The sequence below is a fragment of the Nomascus leucogenys genome, chromosome 12 (assembly GCF_006542625.1).
Source record: "Nomascus leucogenys isolate Asia chromosome 12, Asia_NLE_v1, whole genome shotgun sequence".
In the NCBI taxonomy this organism is placed as follows: Eukaryota; Metazoa; Chordata; class Mammalia; order Primates; family Hylobatidae; genus Nomascus; species Nomascus leucogenys.
Window position 1 is genome coordinate 99,659,032 of NC_044392.1, and position 20,719 is coordinate 99,679,750.

Consider the following 20,719-nt stretch of genomic DNA (forward strand, 5'->3'; position numbering starts at 1 on the left):
AGATCACCAATCTCAGAACAACTTATATTTCATTTCTTTTTTCTGTACTTAGTTTATAGGGGGCTTGAAAAATAAAATGAACTTGTCATATCCAGTAGAATGTGGCTGAGGAGATGCTTCAGTTGAACCTAAGCCTTAGGAAGTTTGGACAGATTCTGCTTTTATGCTTTGGGAGCCCTTAAGCATGTAGAAAGTCTGGCTACCCTATTTCAGACACACATGGATAGATAACATGGAGAGGACAGGTCAGAATAGGGAAGTCCTGAGACAGTATGGAAAGAAAGACTGGTTCATCTCAGCATTCCAGCTGAACCTAACCTTCCAGCAGTTCACTGGAGGAGTGAACTGACTGATGCTTCAGCCACTGTCAGTTGGAGAACTGCTTACTTCAACTGAGTCAACACAGAATCTTCAGAGTAACAAAATGGTGGTTATTTTAAGCCAATAAATTTTGGAGTGATTTGTTACACTACATAAATAATTGAAAAATTAACCTTTTTTGTTATTTTGCAAGAGATTATTGGCTGTGGAGAATTAAAAATAAAGGAATTTACAATAGATTTCTACCAAAATGGGAGAGACTTTATCATTTGTACTTAGAAGCCTTTTAAAGATTCCTTCCCCATAGTTTGCTATTTCTCTGAGGAAAGGAAAAGACAGATGCGTATGAAAGAGACATTTATTGAAACCTGACTCAGTTCTAGTTGAGGGCCTATGCAAAAATTTGAAAAACTACCTAACCAGAAAACAAGTTTTCTGTTCACAGGGTACATATAATTTAGTGGAAAACAGGGCCATTAAATAATAACATATATAAATATGTAATCACTAAATTGGGGATGTGGGGATGGAATCAGAGTCTAAATAATGACTAGACAATAATTTGCCAAAGAAGGTTACACTGAGAGAGAAGTGTGACATCCTACGATAGCAGGTTAGCACATTTCATTAACTAAGAAGCCAGGATTCTTAATAGTTTGGACTTGTTAAATGTTTGCTTTAAGTTCAGGGATAGATGTACAGGTTTGTTACATGGGTAAACTTGTTTCAGGGTAGTTTGTTGTACAATTGATTTAGTCACCCAGGTGTTAAGCCTAGTGCCCATTAGTTATTTTTCTTAATCCTCTCCCTCCTCCCACTCTCCTCCCTCCAGTAGGCCCCAGTGTGTTATTCCCATTTATGTGTCCATGTGTTTTCATCATTTAGCTTCCACATATAAGGGGGAAAATGCAGTATTCCGTTTTCTATCCCTGCATTTTTTTTGCTAAGGATAATGTCCTCCAGCTTCATCCGTGTTCCTGTAAAGGACATGATCTCATTCTTTTTATGGTTGTATAGTATTCCACAGTGTAAATGTACCACATTTTCTTTATCTGGTCTACCATTTATGGGCATTTATGTTGATTCCATGTCTTTGCTATTGTGAATAGTGGTGCAGTGAACATACGTATGCATGTCTCTTTATAATAGAACAATTTTTATTGCTTTAGGTATATACCCAGTAATGGGATTGCTGGGTCAAATGTTATTTCTGTTTTTAGGTCTTTGGGAAATTGCCACATTGTCTTCCACAATGGTTGAACTAATTTACACTCCCACCAACAATGTATAAGCATTCGTTTTTCTCCACAACTTCACCAGCGTCTGTTATTTTTTGACATTTTTTGTTGTTTTTTAATTTTTATTTCAATAGTTGTTGGGGTACAGGTGCTATTTTGTTACATGGATAGGTTCTTTAGTGATGATTTCTGAGATTTAAGTGTACCTGTCACCCCAGCAGTGTACACTGTACCCAGTATGTAGTCTTCTATACCTCGTGACCCTCCCAACCTTCACCCTTGAGTCCTGAAAGTACATTATATCATTCTTAGGCCTTTGCATCCTCTCAGCTTAGCTCACACTTACATGTGAGAACTTATGAATTTGGTTTTCCATTCATGAGTTACTTCACTTTGAATAATAGCCTTCTGGGCTCCATCCAAGTTGCTGCAGAAGACATTGTTTTGTTCCTTTTTGTGGCTGAGTGGTATTCCATGGTTGTGTGTGTGTGTGTGTGTGTGTGTATAAAAACATATATATATCTATATATATCTCTCACATTTTTTTAATCCACTAATTGATTGATAGGTACTTAGGTTTGTTCCATATCTTTGCAATTGTGAGTTGTGCTGCTATAAACATGTATGTGCATGTGTCTTTTTTATATAATGAATTCTTCTCCTTTGGATAGATACCCAGTAGTGGGATTGCTGGATCAAATGGTAGTTCTACCTTTAGTTCCTTAAGGAATTTCTATACTGTTTTCCATAGTGGTTATACTAGTTTACATTCCCACCAGCAATATTCCCTTTTCACCACATCCATGACAGCATCTATTGTTTTTTGACTTTTTAATTATGCCCATTCTTGCAGGAGTAAGGTTTTAATTTACATTTCCCTGATGATTAGTGATTTTTTTTTTTTGCTTATAATAGTCATTGATTAAAGCTAAAAAGTAGGCAGTTGAACAAAATGGGGGAAAAGACATTGCATTAAGTAGTATCAAAAAGATCTCAAATTTGAATTTAATATATCCTTAATTACACTAGTACTTAATTCTTACAATTTTTTTCTAATAGACATCTTTTTGATTGAAACTGAGAAGTAGACTGTTGTACAAAATGGAAAAAAAAAGGCATTGAATTAAGTAATATCGTGAGCATTATCCCAAATTTGGATTTGTGTGAACCAATATTTCATTTCTTCCTCAAACTCTATGTCTTATTTACAAGAAGTTTTCAAGTGAGGCAAGAGTGCCAATCAAACCAATTCCCTTATTATATATTACAAATTTTATGTAGAAAAATATTTGAACATATTTAAGAATTTTGGTGGGAGGGGACAATGTTATTTTATCAGGTTCATTACAACAGTATTTGTTAATGTCACAAAGCTACTAACAAAGTTAGTCAACTAATAGCTAAAATTTGAATATCTCACATAAGTGTAGAACCTCTCATTTTGGAAAATTATCTAGTATATCTGAGATCAGTAAGGAAAATAGAAAAAACTCCACTTTGGAATAATAACCATTAGTAGTTCATTGGCATGTTCAAATGACATATAGATAGCATTAATGCAGAAGGTTTAAAATAAACAATTATTCCTGGTGGATGAATCTATAGACATTACTAACTATATTTGATTAATAGCACTGTTGAGAATCCCTGAAAATAAATGCCAGGAAGAAGATAATATCTTCATAAAGAAATTTCAAAATAGACTGTTAGAGATGGAATAATCAATGTGAGAAATAAATCCTTTGAAATAAAATATATATATATTTATATACCTATATATTAAATATAATTATATATATAATTTTGTGTACATATATATAATTTGTGTACTAATGCCATGATTAACAGTATAAAGCCACCTTTAGCATTATGTGAAGAAATGAGATCTCTGAGGTTCCATGTTGATGGGTGTTGGTTTTTCAAGGACTTTTTTTTTTTTTTTCAAACGGAGTCTTGCTCTGTTGCCCAGGCTGTAGGGCAGTGGCGCGATCTCCGCTCACTGCAAGCTCCACCTCCCGGGTTCACGCCATTCTCCTGCCTCAGCCACGCGAGTAGCTGGGACCACAGGTGTCCGCCACCACGCCCGGCTAATTTTTTGTATTTTTAGTAGAGACAGGGTTTCACCATGTTAGCCAGGATGGTCTTGATCTCCTGATCTGGTGATCCGCCCGCCTCAGCCTCCCAAAGTGCTGGGATTACAGGCATGAGCCACCGCGCCCGGCCCTTTCAAGGACTTTTTATGCATTTGTGAGCTAAAAAAGAAATGAAAATTAAGAAAATGAAAAGGCAAGCCACAGAATGGGAAAAAAAATCTTTGGAAAACACATATGTGACAAAGGATTGGTATCTGAAATAATACAAAGAACTCAAACTCAACAATAACACAATACCACAATCAAAATATAATGGACAAAAGATCTGAACAGATACCTCACCAAGGAAGATATACATGTGGCTAATAAGCATATGGAAGACGCTCAACATCATATATCATTAGGGAATTGCAAATTAAAACAATGAGATACCATTATTCACCTATTAAAATGATCAAAATCAAAACATGGACAACATTATATACTGGTGAGGTTGTGGAGCAATAAAATCTCTCATTCATTGCTGGCGGGAGTCCAAATGGTACAACCGCATTGGAAGACAGTAGCAGTTTTTTACAAAATGAAATATATGATTCAGCAAACGAACTCCTTGGTATTTATCCAAGTAAGTTGAAAACATATCCACACAAAAACCTGCACATAAATTTTTATAGCACTTTTATTCATAATTGTGTAAAGTTGAAAGCAGCCAAGACATTTTCAGTAGGTGAATGGATAAATAAACCAAATCATACTTCATCCATGCGATGGAGTGTTATTCAGTACTTTAAAAAATGAGTTATTTTTCTAAAGACTTGGAGGAACCTTAAATTTAAGCTTTCTTTAAATGAGGAAAGGCTTATATCTTTTCTATTTTGGAAGTCCAAATGATGGATGCAATGTGGATATTATCCTACATCCCAGCACCAATAGAGCTTCATGAGTTTGATTTGTAAAGGTTTATTTATATCTGTCTATTCCATATCCGACTCTATATTTTTAAGAATGGTTTACTTGTAGTTGAGGCTAATCTTTCGTAAGGTGTTCGTCGATCACCTGTTAACATTATTCCTATACCCTTAGCCCAGAAATTCTGATACAGTACATACGAGATGGGGCCCATGAATCTGCCTTCTAATTAATTCATTGACACTTAGAGCTGGAGGATTCTAGTTTTAGGCCTTGGTTATGATATATAAAGTAACCAGTGTCTTGAAAGAGTACAAGAGTGTATCTGGATTTTCACATTTATTCTCATCTGAATCACACTTATTTAGTTTATCTGCACATTGTAGAAATCAATTCTTCCATTGGGGAATGTTGTTGATCTTAAAACATACTTCCAAATAGACCACTTGAGCTCATACATTCTCTTCTCACCTATCACTGACTACCTTTTATGAAAGCTGAAATTACTCTTAATAAGTGAAAATTCACATATATGAGAAATACTGTATAAAATTATATTAAAAACCATTTATCCAAACATTTTAGATAAATTTAAGTAGGCAAAATTTAAAGCTATTAGAATTCTGAGCCTAATTTCCTAATTGAATTGAATGTAAATATTGTGACAACAAATTTTCTCTTTAAGACACGAATATTGTTGATAACATCTGAAGGCCTTTATAGCACCTTAATTTTATCTGGCTGCATTGTTCAGCCTCTTTCACAAAGATTATCACCCTCCTGACTTGTTTGTTATTCAGTGTATTTCTTTAACAATATATTGTAACAAAAATTATCATACGAATTATATAAAGTATGGTTTCATTTGTTTGTTGTTAGTTGCCTAGAAGGGATGATTTTATCTCAGTTTCTTCACTGAATTTTTTAAATATTCTATGAAAATGGAAGTTTGTCTTCCTCTTGCTAATTAGTTCGTTCACTGGTGAGGGCAGTGATAACATTCTGATTAGCTGTTATTGAAATGTTAGATATTTAAGTTATTTTGGGATAGAAAGTTCTATAAGAATTAGTTTTTTAAAATTTTAACTTTAATAACACTTTCTACTTGCACTATCTCTTGGCAAAATTTTGTTTGTTTTCAGGTAAATTTTTGAAAGTGGAAAAAAAATCAAAGCACTTTCTTATCTTTCCTAGATGTTTCATGGAACAATCACAGAAGAGTTAACCAGTCATGAAGAATGGAGTCACTATAATGAAAACATAAGAGAAGATGAAAAAGATTTTGTTTTTGTAAAGTTCAATGGCCTTCATTTAAAGTCTATGGAAAATTTGCAGTCTTGCATCTCTCTTAGAGTATGCATCTTCTCAAACAATTTTATTACAGATATTCATCCACTTCAAAGTTGTATAAAATTAATCAAACTTGATCTCCATGGAAATCAGGTAAGCAATAGCCATTTCAGATATTTGCATATAAATGAAATTTCAATTTTATAATAAGTACTTATGTTACCTATCCACAGTATTTTTTCAAGATGGTCTTTTGTCTAAAATATAAACAAAAATTTAACAATAAATTAAAGGCATGTAAGATGTATATAAATACAGACACTTTGATGTAAATGAAAATACATAAATAATGTGTAATCTGGTATGTTTCACTTCTTAAATCTATAGCCTGGATTAAGAATGCCTCATGATTCCTTAATTTTCCTTAGGAAAGGAAAGTATTTTAGAAAAGTTTAAAGAGTCAACCTATTACAAAGAAATTTTCATTGAACAAAAAAGTATGGTTATGTATTTTACTATGCTAATAATAATAAATTATCTCAGATGCCTAGTGTATTATGGTTTTCAACTGGCCATCACTGGATAATTATAAATACTCTGTTTGCTTATTAATTAGAAACTTGCTATTTGGGGAATATTGAATTTTATATGTGTAATATTTTACCATTTTCTGTGCTATTCAAAAAAAGTAATTTTGGAATTTAAAATATTTTTAATAATATTTCAGATAAAGAGTCTACCAAATACCAAATTTTGGAATGGATTGAAGAACCTAAAACTCCTCTATCTTCATGACAATGGGTTTGCAAAGTTAAAGAATATATGTGTATTATCTGCCTGTCCAACCCTCATTGCCCTCACTATGTTTGATTGTCCAGTAAGCCTTAAAAGAGGATATAGACATGTTCTTGTTAACAGTATATGGCCTCTCAAAGCACTGGATCATCATGTGATTTCTGATGAAGAAATAATTCAGAACTGGCATCTTCCTGAAAGATTCAAAGCATGTAACCATCGACTTTTCTTTAATTTCTGCCCAGCTTTGAGAAAGGTAATTGGCTTCTTTACGGTTTCATTTTAATTAAATGTATAAAAGGAGAATTTTAGCTTCTGAGTTCTAGATCTAAATTATATAAACTTTTTAATATTTTTGCATCATTTATATAAAATAATATAAACCAGTGAATATATTTTAATGTCTTTCTATCTGAAATTTTATAAAAGTTTGTATGCCAACTACATAAAAAAAGCCTGAAATGATCAAATTGTAGAGAAACAAATTTTTGTTTTTTAAATTGAAAGTAAATCTCTAATTTTTTCAGGATTTGGTATATGAAAGACTCCATTGGGAAATACTTAATGTTTTTTGAGAGCATTAAAGGACAACTTAGATTATTATTAGAAGATAAAATATTTAATTCTTACACAATTAATTTGGTTATTTAACAAGATAAAACCATCATTATCTGTTGATTTATAAATTGTTAGAAGAAGTGATTGTGAAAAGTTGATACCTAGTTAATGGATACAGACTACTTAAGTGGATTTACAAAAACATAAGGAAACATTCTTTATAACATGTGAATGAGTATTAGAACAAATCATTTAAGAGTTCAAAAGAGGGGGTTAAATTAGGTACAATATATAGTAACAATGTAAGTTGCAGGAAATGTTTATAATATGTTCTAAAGATATGTGAAGTCACATATATGTGTGTAGAAATTTTGAGGAAGAATAGAACATCATTTTGAACAGTGAGTATATCTAAAAGAATATATAAACATTAAACAGTGATTATGCATGGAAAAACTGAAAATTACAAACTTGGAAGAATTTTATTACTGCATATAATTTTTTAAATTAGGGATATATTAGTGATTTTGTAATAGTTTTAAAAATTTAGGATTTTGGTAATAATTTTGTACTAATAGTTAAAAATATAAAAAACAAGGTAGTATTTAAGTCTGATATCTTAACCTGGGCCCTAAATAAAGAATTTCACTTAGGTACTTCAGTTGTGTAGTATGGCATAATCAAAGGTGGCAACATGCATGACCCTTTTAAGGATAATCAAAGTGACTGAGATTCATTTAAGGAAGTAATGGAAAGTTGGGCAGTGGGCATTGAGAAAGAACTTGGATGACCTACTAAAGAGCTTAGACTTGATGAATATAATGAAGATTAATTGAAATTATTTGAGTAGGAAAATTAGGGTAGGTACCTCATAGTAAGTGCTCTATGAATAAATGGTATTGACAAGGTTTTTAAAAGGTGATCAACCCACCATTTTGCTAGCAGATTAATGGAGGATAGAAGCCAAATGAGGGCAAGGGGATCAATTACTGTAGGTTCAAAATGATGTGATTAGGATTGATATAGGCAGATACCAGTAATAAAGAAGAAAGAACACAGTGTAGAGGACAGACACATATTCAGTGAATGCCATTGTGGTAGGTGCTTTATACATTTTATTTCTTCATTCTTTCACCAAGTATATACTGAGTACCTAATATATGAAAAGGACTGTCTAGGACTTGGAGATTTAGTGGTAAATAATACTGACAAAATTCTTGTCCTCATTAAGTCCAAGGGAAAGGCATGGAGAATAGACAAATCTGGAAACAAAAATAAAACAAAACAACCATAAAATGTCAGCTAGTGTTAACTGCTAAAGAAAAGAAAGTAAGGCATTAACACAGACTGAAAGGGGTAGAGATTTGGGCTACATTAGCTAGGGTGGATGGGGAAGGCCTCTTTGAAAAATATTTATTCCTCATTGTTTCCTTGGATGTGGAAAAGTGTTAGTCTTATTTTACAGGAGAAAATGAAGCATAGTGAGGTTTAGGAACTTACCCAATATTGGGCAGAAAATAAGTCATGAGCTAGGATTTCAACAAGTCTACAGTCAACATTGCATCACAAATGACAGACAGTGCAGAGATTTGAGTGTACTTTTCACACTGCATGTGGAAAGAGGAGAAGAATAAGTGTGGAAATACTCCTCTACTATTTTGAAGCTGGATAACTGGGACAGAAAAGTACTTATTTAACAGAAATGGCAGCACTTAAAGACTTTTGGTAAAAAGATAAGTTTGGTCATACTTATTTGAGGCAGGATATTAAAGAAGAAATATTAACTAGACATTGGAAATGAAAAACAAAAATTCAGAAATAGTGTTCTGGACTTGAGTATAAATTCAGGAGTATTTGCTTGGGGTCATAGTTAAAGCCTAGTTCTCTCAGGTAAATACAGGGATCAATAAAGGCTGAAAACTGAGGACACAACCTTGGGGCACTGTCTCATTTTGTGGGTAGAAAGCAGTGTAACCAATGAAAATAAAGGATAATTGATCTCAGCAGGTAAGAGAAAAAAAAGTTAAATAGAAAAGAAAAAAAAGCATATTGGAAGAATTTTTGATGGTAAAGAGGATGTTGCATCTTCGGAATTTCAATAGCTTGCAGTTGTTGGACATGAAATTGCAATGGGTTATATATAATTGCCAAGTATAGAACCTTTACTGAGAATATTTTGGACAGAAAAAAAAATAAAACTTTAACTATAGGAAATAGAATTTATGAAAGATTTATTAAAGTGAAGTGGTACTTACCTCACTTTAACTTACCAAATATATAAGTTACCATATTTATAAACTGAGGATAAATGAATTTTGATTAGAAAGAGAAAGAGACTGAAAATGTCATAAATGAGGAAATAATTGGAGAAAATCATTGTGAAGAAGTATGAATGGACAGCAACACAAATGGAGTAAGACTTAGATATAGGCATACCAAATGCTGACTTGATTTTTATGAGTTGTGAAGATTTAAAGACATCTGTTTGAATAACAATTTTTGAGTCTACCTATAAGTTTGTGTTCATTACTTCCACTAAGCAAGGTTTTTTTGATTATTCTTTGATCATTGAAATGTTTTGTATTTTATTTAATTTACAGCAACAAAAATAACTCTTGAGAAGGAATAAATGTGAACCTATGGAGATAATTATTTAGTAATGTTTGAAATATATGTTTTAGAACATTGCACTTATTAATGAGTATAAGAATATTATGAAAACAGAAAAATAATGAGTCTTGTAAGAGTTCACACAATTATTTTATATAATTGGTATTCTACATTCAAGGAGAGCTTGAATGTAGAAATTAAAGAAGCATATGCTCATTTGAAAAGAGACAAATCTAGTAGTGTAATTAAAGCTTGTGCCTTATAACACAACAAAAATATCCAGAAGGATTTTATCCTTAATTGTGACATAAAATGATTTCTAACCTTTATTTTTTGAGTCAGAAAAAAACGAGGAACCATGGGTTCTTCTTTGCTATATGAAATCAAAGTAACTTTACCAATGTGAAGTGCTTAGTTATCTAAAATCATATCATAGTAGGATATATATTTATATTTTGATTGTTGTATATGTGTAACTTTTTAAAGATCAGAGTGATCTGGGCAAGAAACCAGTGCTATCAGCCAGTATTGCATTTTGTTTATATGTAATAGAAATCCATCTAAACAAGGATTTTATTTTCATCATGTTACAGAAAGTTAGGATACAGGAAGTCCTTCCTTGTAGTTGCTCAAGGAAATCATGAAGGACCAAGTTTATTCTAGCTTCCTGCTCTGCCACCTTTAGCAAGTGGACAGTCCCCCTACCTCTCACAGGCAATGAACTTTTTCACATCCAAGAATGTGCTTAGGGCAGAAAAAAGGGATTGGTGAGAACAAAAATCACATGCCAGTGAAGTCTGTTCATTTTATATTAGGAAATAATAGCTCCTGCAAATGTCTTACTTGATAGACTTCTACCACTGGAACTGCCTCACCTGACTACCACTAGATAGAATGGAATCTGGTTTGATGAGTATTTTTAAGTGGACACATTTACTTCCTAAACAAAACCAATATTCTATTAATAAAAAAGAAGAAAGATTCTTGTAAGGCAGCTAATATTTCTGTCATACAGAGAAAAACAAATTGATAATGCAGTACAAGGTTGATATTTTAAGGTAGAGATTTTTAGCTTGAGCATTTAGCATCCATTTGTTCTTTTAATGTAAATGTCAAACAAGATATAAAAATTGTATGTATAATTACCAAAAACTATTTAAAAGTAAATTTATAATTCACTCAATAGAGTAATATAGATTAAATAATTTTTGTAAAATTTAACATGTTTTTGCTTTCAAAAAATACAAAAGATAAAAAAGAATATACAGTTAAACAGTCTATATGAAAAAAACCATAAAAGTGTCAAAAGTAAGATTATGGCTTATGAAAATTACATGTTTACATTTATGGATGTGACCTGAATGTAAATGTAGGTAAATTGCAAGTGTATTATAAATGAATGTAAAAACCAAAGTAAAGTTGTTTATTGGCAAGATTGATTCCAAAAACCAAAGTAATGGTGAACAGATCAACATAAAATGCTAAGCAAATATATACTAAGTAGAACAAAGCAAATACTTAACATTAGTTTCAAACAATGTAGAATTCAGTATATAAAGCATGAAATGGCATAGATAGGAACTCTTTCATTGATATAAAAAGTAACAGCCACAATAATATTTTAGTTCTGACCATTAATGTGCACAATAGTATTATGCAAAAACATATACCATAAATACTTTGATAAATATAAGAATAAATCGATAGAAAATATTATAGTGGAAGGAAAACATAACATTTTTATGTCAACAAATTATGTGTGGAAAAATAAGCACATAGGGCTTCCATTTCTAAGAAGATAGAGTAGATATTCCTCTAGCTAAGTACAATTAAATATCCTGGACATTATATAGTAGTAATTACTGTGTATTACATAATTAAATTATATGATCTGTAATAAACATATTAATTCCCTAAAACATTAAAATACATGTTCCTTAAAACATATAATGTAAAACATATAATTCCTTAAGATATTATATGTAATAAGCATATTAATATCTTAAAAATTGTACACAAAACAAACATCAAGAGACTAAAAAGGTAAAGAGAAGAGGCAGACTGGATAGAACAATTGAAACCCAAGGAATGACACAGTGGTAAGTTCTTCATTTTGCTGATTTGTTTTTCTTCTTCTTCATTAGTCACAGTTCCCCAGAGGGACAGAACTTACAGGATAGATAGATAAAGAGGAGTTTATTAAGTATTAACTTACGTGATCACAAGGTCCCACAATAGGCTGTCTGCAAGCTTGAGGAGCAAGGAGAGCCAGTCTGAGTCTCAAAACTGAAGAACTTGGAGTCCAATGTTTGAGGGCAGGAAGCATCCAGCACAGGAGAAAGACGTAGGCTGGGAGGCTAGGCCAGTCATTTCCCCAGTGCCAGACTGCATAATTGCATAATACTTAGCAGCTGAAAGAACCCCCTACACCTTCATATATCCAAAACCTGAAGCTGACAAAGCCAGCAACACAGAAGGGACAAAGGGTGCAAACAAAAAAATACATATTAAAAAAGTAACAGAAGCTTGCTGTCTCTATCTAAATGAACAGGAAAGGATCAACCTAGCAAGACTGATAACTTTTAGAAAATAACCACTCTACTGCAGTCAAAGTACAGAAAAATCTGTGGTCTCACATTCGCCCGTGCAGCAAAGTCTGGGTGGGGAGTTTAGACCTCTACCTTTTTGAGACTCAAGCAACCCAACACCCTGTAGGGTGATGTCAAAGGAGGCCAAGTAAGGAACAGGGATTTCATTTCTGTTGGCCAGTTATAAGCCCTTACTAACCCATTGTAGTACAACATTCCTGCCCCTCCCTGCTGAGGTGATGTCGGAGGAGAACTAATGGAGATCAAGACATTTACCACTGCTGGGTGATAACAAGGCTACCCCTGAAGCTGTGCCAATTAAGACCACACAGGAGCTATAACACCTACAATATAAACAACAGAAAAAAAATACTGAAAAATGAACATAGCTTCAGGTGTCCATGGAATTATAATAAAAGATATAACTTTCATGTCATCGGAGTCTCAAGAGAAAACAGAGTGCAGCACTGAAAAGGTGCTTGATTAAGAAATAATGGCTAAAAACTTCCCAAATGTTGCAATAGACATAAATCTGCAGATTTAAGAAGCTGAGAAAACCCCAAATCAGCCCAAAGAAATCCAATGCCAAAAAATATGTTAATTAAACTTCTTAAAACTGAAGACAGGAAAAAAATGTGGAAAACAAAGAAGAAAGAACACTTTACCTATAGGTGAAAAACAATGAGAATGACAGAAAATTTTGCACCAAAAACCATAAATAATATAAGCAAGTTGCAAAATATTTTTCAAGCTCAGAAAGAAAATAACACTATCAAACCATAATTCTATGGCAATGAAAATATTCCTCAGGAATGAAGAAGGAATTAATATATACTCAGATAGAGGAAAACTAAGAGAATCTATTACTAGCGTACCTCCCCTAAAATAATAGCTAAAAGAAGCTGTCTACGTAGAAAGAAAAGTGATAAAAGAAGGCTGTGGAATATCAGGAAGGAAGAAAGAACATGGTAAGCAAAAATATGGGTAAATGAAATACACTTTCTTTCTCTTGAGTATTATAAATACTGTGTAAGCAAAAATTATAACACTGTCTCAGGTTGTTCTAAATAGATATAGAATGTATACTTAAGAATTATAAACAGGAGTGTAAAGGGATGTTAAGAGGGATAAGGTTTCCATACTTCACCTGATCTGGTAAATTGGTGACATTAGATGGTTGTGACATTAGTTGACTGTGGTATGTTAAAGCATCTACTAAGAAAGCTGTATGAAGAGATAGACAAAAACAACATATAGAGAGGAGTGTGATGTCAGCAAGATGGAAGAATAGGAGATTCCCAGTTCTAGCCCTCCCTCAGAAGCACCAATTTAGTAACTATTCATAGATAATAATGCCTTTGTGAGAATTCCGGAACCCGAGGGAGAGGTTACAGCACCCAGTAGAGTGCAAAATCTGGGGAAGAATGTTAAAAGGATAAAAGGAACAATTTTACTTTACTTGTGTCACCCTTTCCCCAAGCTAGCAGAGCATCACAGTGAGAAGGATCTTTTTGGCCTCCCATTTATCCAGTGGGGGAAGGAGAGTCTGAGATGAATGTTAATTTTCCTCAGCATTTCAGGGTGTTGCCTGAGAAGTGCACTTCTATCTTGCCTCAGTCAGAATATGGGAGAATTAGCACAGCTAAATCATCAGGGACAACTAGGAACAACAACAACAACAAAATAGGGGGAGGGCAGAGCTCTTAGTGATGGGCAAACAGATGTTGGCAGTAGCCCCATAGCCCCTACCATTGGCCCTGACTGACTGTAGACCTGTCAGCATCTTCACCTAACAACATCTTCTTCCATTTGGCCCCAGCAGACCAGCTGGCCTCACCTGACATTGGACCCCATTGGCCTCATCTGACTTTAGAGCCAGTAGACACTGGTCAGCAGGCTTCACCAACCATAGACACCAGTCAGAGCCCCAGAATCCCAGGGTGCACTGACTGGTGAAGACCTTTAATTCCTAAAGCCAGCCTATGAAGATGAGAAGATTGTTTTAGATGTAACTGCTTCTTCAAATGCACAAGCACCAACATAAGTATATAAAGACAATGAAGAATAAGGGAAGCATTCTACCATCAAAGGAAACTAAAGTAATAAAGCTCTCTCTAGCAACCAAACCTAAAGAAATGGAAATCTGCAAACTGCCTCACAAAGAATTCAAAATAATATTCTTAAAGAATCTTAGTGAACTACAAAAGAACATTGACAAATAACTAAATGAAATTAGAAAAACAATACATAAAAAATGGGATGTTAAAGAAATAGAAACCATTAACCAACAAGAAATAGAAAACATTAACCAAAATGAAATTATAGGCTGGGCACAGTGGCTCATGCCTGTAATCCCAGCAGTTTCAAAGGCCGAGGCAGGTGGATCACCCGAGGTCAGATGTTCAAGACCAGCCTGGTTAACATGGCAAAACTCTGTCTCTACTAAAAATGCAAAAAAAAAAAAAAAAATTAGCCAGGCGTGATGGCAGGTGCCTGTAATCCCAGCTACTTGGGAGGCTGAGGCAGGAGAATTGCTTGAACCTGGGAGACAGAGGTTACAGTGAGCTGAGATCACACCATTGCACTGCAGCCTGGGCAACAAGAGTGAAACTCCTGTCAAAAACAGGAAGGAAGGAAGGAAGGAAGGAAGGAAGGAGGGAAGGGGGATTATAGAGTTCAGTGTTATAATGAATTAACTGAAAAATTCAATAGAGAGTTTCAACAGTAGACTCAGTCAAGCAGAAGAAAGAATTAGTGAAATTAAAGACAGGTCATTTGAAAGTGTCCAGTCAGAGAGACGAAAAGAAAAAAAAAGTGTGAAGAAACTCTATGGGACTGATGAGACACCATCAAGTAAAACAATATAACACATTATGGATATCTTACAAAGTTAAGAGAGACAGACAGAGAGAAAAGAAGGAAGAAAGTATATAAAATAATGACTGAACACTTCACAAATCTGGAGAAAGAAACAGATACCTATACTTAGGAAGCCCGAAATCTGCACATAGATAGAAATGAAAGAAATTTACATCAAGACACATCCGAAACGTTGTGGGCTGGAAGAAAATGAGATGGTATATTCAGAATACTAAATAAACAACAACAACAAAAAACCCAAAATGTGCCAACCAAAAATACTATGCCTAGCAAAATGCTTATTCAAAAAATAAAAGAGAGATAAAGACATTTACAGATAAACAAAAATTGAAGGAGTTCATCACCACTAGGCCTACCTTACAAGAAGTGCTAAAGGAAGTTTTTTGAATTGAAACAAAAATTATTTTATAATTATTTTTTATTATTGTTTGAATTGAAACAAAACATTAAGTCTAAACAAAATTTGTTACTGAATATACAATATGAAAAGTATGATATCAGTGACAAAATATGGGAGGGGATAGTAAAAGTGCAGAAATGTACATGTGTTTGACAATAATTTATACCAGCTTAAAATAGACTTTATTAAGAGGTTTGATACAAACCTCATGATAACAAAGAAAAAACCTATGATAGATACACAAAAGATAAAATAGCATCAAAGCATAGCAGTATAAAAATTATCAAGCCACAAAGAAAGACTGCAAGAGAAGAAGAACAAGAGAACTACAAAACAGAAAACAATAATATGGTAATAATTAGCCTTACTATTAATAATTATTTTAAGTGTAAATGGATTAAACTCACCAGTTAAAAGATAAGGAGGGATTGAATGGATTTTTTTTTTTTTTTTGAGGCGGAATCTCGCTCTGTCACCCAGGCTGAAGTGCAATGGCACGATCTTGGCTCACTGCAAGCTCCACCTCCCGGGTTCATGCCATTCTCCTGCCTCAGCCTCCGAAGTAGCTGGAACGGTAGGCACCTGCTACCATGCCTGGCTAATTTTTTGTATTTTTAGTAGAGACGGGGTTTCACCATGTTGGCCAGCATGGTCTCAATCTCTTGACCTCGTGATCCACCTGTCTCGGCCTCCCAAAGTGCTGGGATTACAGGCATGAGCCACCGTACCCGGCCTGAATGGATTTTTAAAAAACTGAGACCCAACTATATGCTGTCTGCAAGAGACTTTCCTTGGATTTAAATCCTCACATATTGGTGAAGGGAAAGAAATGGAAAAACATATTTCTTGCTAATCATAACCAAAGGATACCAAGAGTGTCTACATTTATTAAAAAAGCAGGCTTTAATTAAAAAACTTACAAAAGACAAAGGAGGTCATCAAATAATGATAAAAGGGTTAATCCCACAAAAAGCTATAACAAATATAAATATATTTGCACTCAACATCAAATTATGTAATATATGAAGCAACATTAGCAGTTATTAGGAGAAAACAGAAACACAATAATACAATACTTCAATACCCCACTTTCAACAATTGATAGATCATCCAGAAAGTAAATTGATAGGGAACAGCAGATTTGAATGACACTGGGGGCCAAATATACCTAACAGACATGTACACAGAATCCAGCAGTAATATAATATACATTCCTTTCAAGCACACAGAACCTTCTTTAGAATAAATGACATGGTCACATACAGGTATTAAGAAATTTAAAATGATTGAATTTATTCCAAGAATATTTTCTAAGCACAATGGAATAAAACTAGATATCATTAACAAAAGGAAATTGGGAAAATTCACAGATGCAAGGAAATTAAACAACTATTGACTCAAAAGAGAAATAAAAAGAAATTATAAAACACTGATACAAGTGAAAATGAACTTATTAAAATTTGTGAAAACACAACCTACCAAAACTTACAGGATAAAGTAAAAGCAGTATGATAAGGGAAGTTTGTAGTGAAATCTATTTTAAAAAAGAAAAAACGATCTCAACAAACTGTACACCTGAAGGAACTAGAAAATTAACAAACTAAACCTAAAATTGGCAGAAGTAAATAAAGATCAGGGCAGAAATAAATGAAATACAGAATAGCAAAGAAATTCAACAAAATTCAGTTGGTTTTTTTAAAAGACAAACAAGATAGACAAACTCAGCAATAATAACACAGAAAAAAAGAAGACTTAAATAAAATCAGAAATGAAAGAAGAGACATTACAATTAATGCCAGAGATATAAAAAAGATTTTGAGACTCATTTAAAACATACTCCAACAAAGTGGACAACTTAGAAGAAATAAATAAATTCCCAGAAACAACCTCCCAAGAATAAATCAAGAAAAAATAGAATGCTTGAACATACCTATAACAAATAAGGAGGTTGATTGTGTAATCAAATTCCTCCCTAATGAGAAAAGCCCAGGGTCAGATGGTTTTATATATGAATTTTAAAGCATTAATACCAATTATTTTTAAATTCTGCCCCCCAAAAAGAAGAGCAAACACTTCTAAACTCATGTTATAAATCCAGCATTACACTGCTACGAAAGCCAGGCAAAAACAACACAAGAAAACTAGAGGTCAATATCTGTGATGAACATGGATACAGCAATTTTCACCAAAGTATTAAGAAACTGAATCCAACAACACATTGAAAGGATCACACACTATGACTGAGAGAGATTTATCTCTGGGAGCCATGGATGGTTCAACCTATGCAAATCAATCAATGTGATGCACCACATTAACAGAATGAATAATAAAAATCACACAATTATCTCCATAGATGCAGAAAAACATTTGACAAAAATTCAACACCTTTTATGATTAAAAAGGCTCTCAACAATTATGTATAGAAAGAGTTTCCCTTAATGCAATGTAAGGACTATGTATAAAAAGCCCACAGTTAACATCATACCCAACAGTGAAAAACTTTTAAGTTTTTTTTCCTAAGATATGGAACAAGGTAATGATGCCTCTATTCAACATAGTATTGGAAGTCCAAGCCAAAGCAACTGGACTAAACAAATAAATAAATGCCATGAAAGTTAGGACGGAAGAAGTAAAATTATCTCTACTTGCAGGTGTCATGGTCTTATATGTTGAAAACCTTAAAACATGCTACAAGAATACTGTTAGAATTAATAAATGAATTTAGTAAAGTTACACATAACTCAGTTACATTTTTATACATTAGTAATAAAAAATCTGAAAAGGAAATTAAGAAAGCAATCCCATTTAAAATAGCACCAGAAAGAATAAAATACGTATGAATAAACCTATCCAAGGAGGTGAAAACTTGTACCCTGAAAACTATAAAACGCTAATGGAAAAACTAAAGTAGACATAAATAAATTGGAAGGTATCCCAGGTTGATGGACTAAAAAATTAGTATTGTTAAAATGTCTGTCCCACCCGAAGCAATGTATAGATTTGATCGATTCCTATCAAAATACCTAAGTAATTTTTTTACAGAAATGGAAAAAATCCTAAAATTAATATGGCATCACAAAAGATCCTGAATAGCCAAAACAATCTTAAGCAAAACAAACAAACAAAAACCAAATAAAGCTGGAGGCATCACACTTACTGGTTTCAAAATACGTTACAAATCTATAGTAATTAAAACAGTGTAGTACTGGCATACAAATAGACGTATAGAACAACAGAACAGAATACAGAACCTAGAAATAAACCCATGGATATATGTTCAACTAATTTTCAGCAAGGGTGCCAAGAATACACAACAGAGAAAAGATATTCTCTTCAATAGATGATGTTGAGAAAACTGGATATCCACATCAAAAAGAATGAAATTGGACCTTTGTCTTACACTATACTCAAAAAGAATTAAAATCTTAAAGGTAAGATCTGAATCTATAAAACTTCTAGAAGGAAACAGGGGAAAACCTTCTTGACATCAGTCTTGGCAATGGTTTCTCCAATATCCCACTAAAAACACAATCAACAAAAGCAAAAACAGTCAATTAAGACTACATCAAACTAAAAAGCTGCTACACAGCAAGGGAAACAACAGAGTGAAATGGCAACCTATAGACTAGGAGAAGATATTGGCAAATCATTTATTTAATGAGGGGTAAATTTCTAAATTATATAAGGAACTCTTATACCTTAATAGCAAAGACAAACAAACAAAAAATAACCCGAATAAGGAATGGTTAACAGACTTGAATAGACATTTCTCCAAAGAATACATAGAAAAGATATATGAAAGGATACTCAACATTACTAATCATCTGAGAAATGAAAATCAAAGAATGAGGAGATACCATTGCATACTTCCTAGGATGGCTATTATTAAAACACAACAAAGCAGCCGTAATTCCAGTGTTTTGGGAGGCTGAGGCAGAAGGATCACTTGAGGCCAGGAGTTCAAGACTAACCTGGACAACATAACAAGACCCTGTCTCTACAAAAAATTAAGAAATTAACCAGGTGTGGTGGTGTGCACTTGTAGTCTCAGCTATTTGGGAGGCTAAGGTGAGAGGATTGCTTGAGTCCAGGAGTTTAAGGCTGCAATGAGCTACAATTGTGCCAATGGCACACCAGCCTGGGTGACAGAGCAAGACCCTGTCTCTTAAAAAAAAAGTGTTGGAGAAATCGAAACCTTTGTACACTGTTGGTGGCAATGTAAAATGGTACAGCTGTTATGGAAACATTATGGAGGTTTCTCAACAAAGTTCAAACAGAGCTATCATAAGATCCAGCATTTCTACTTCTGGGTCTATATAAGAAACAATTAAAATCAGGATCTTGAACAGTATTCTATGTTCATTGTAACATTATTCATAATGGCCAAGAGACAGAAACAGCCTGCATGTTCACGGAGAGATGAAAACAGAAATAAACTATACATACACAATTGAATATTGTTTAGCCTTAAAAAAAGAAGGAAATCCTACCATTTGTGACAATATGGATGGACCTGAAAGATACTATGCAATGCGAAACAGGTCAGTCATGGAAGGACAAATACTGGATGATTTCTCCTATGTGAAGCATCTAACATAGTCAAATTTACAGCAGTAGATAATCAAATCATGTTTACCGGGGATAGAGAAGACACCATGGGAAGTGTTGTTCAAGGTTTACAAATACCCAGTTATGCAAGATGAGGAAGTTCCTGCAAATTGTGGTACAACATAGAGCCTAAAGCTTGCAATAATGTATTGTAAACTTAAAAGTTTATTAAGTGGGTAGATCTCATGTTAAGTGTTCTTACCACAAACAAACAAAAGAAAATAAAAGTGACACAAGAGAACCAAAAGAACTTTTAGAGGTGATGCATATGTTTATTACCTTGATTGTGGACATAGTAACACAAGTAATACATATGTCCACACTCACATTAATTATGTTTAGGCTTTTTGTGTATACTAATTACATGTTGGGAAAGCTGGGGGAGAAAACCTCACTATAGATAAATCTAAATGTAATTCCAAAAATGTT

The 20,719-nt window shown here is 33.4% G+C and overlaps 1 protein-coding gene across 2 annotated transcripts in view; it reads left to right on the forward strand.

Annotated features, from left to right (window-relative positions):
* The window catches only part of LRRIQ3 (leucine rich repeats and IQ motif containing 3), a 172,442-nt gene that overhangs the window by 9,342 nt on the left and 142,381 nt on the right, over positions 1-20,719 (forward strand). For both annotated transcript variants that reach the window (XM_030825186.1, XM_003260200.2), the window contains exons 2-3: positions 5,756-6,004; positions 6,579-6,902. In XM_030825186.1, coding sequence (XP_030681046.1) covers positions 5,756-6,004; positions 6,579-6,902 — 573 coding nt within the window. The remainder of the gene's footprint in view (positions 1-5,755; positions 6,005-6,578; positions 6,903-20,719) is intronic.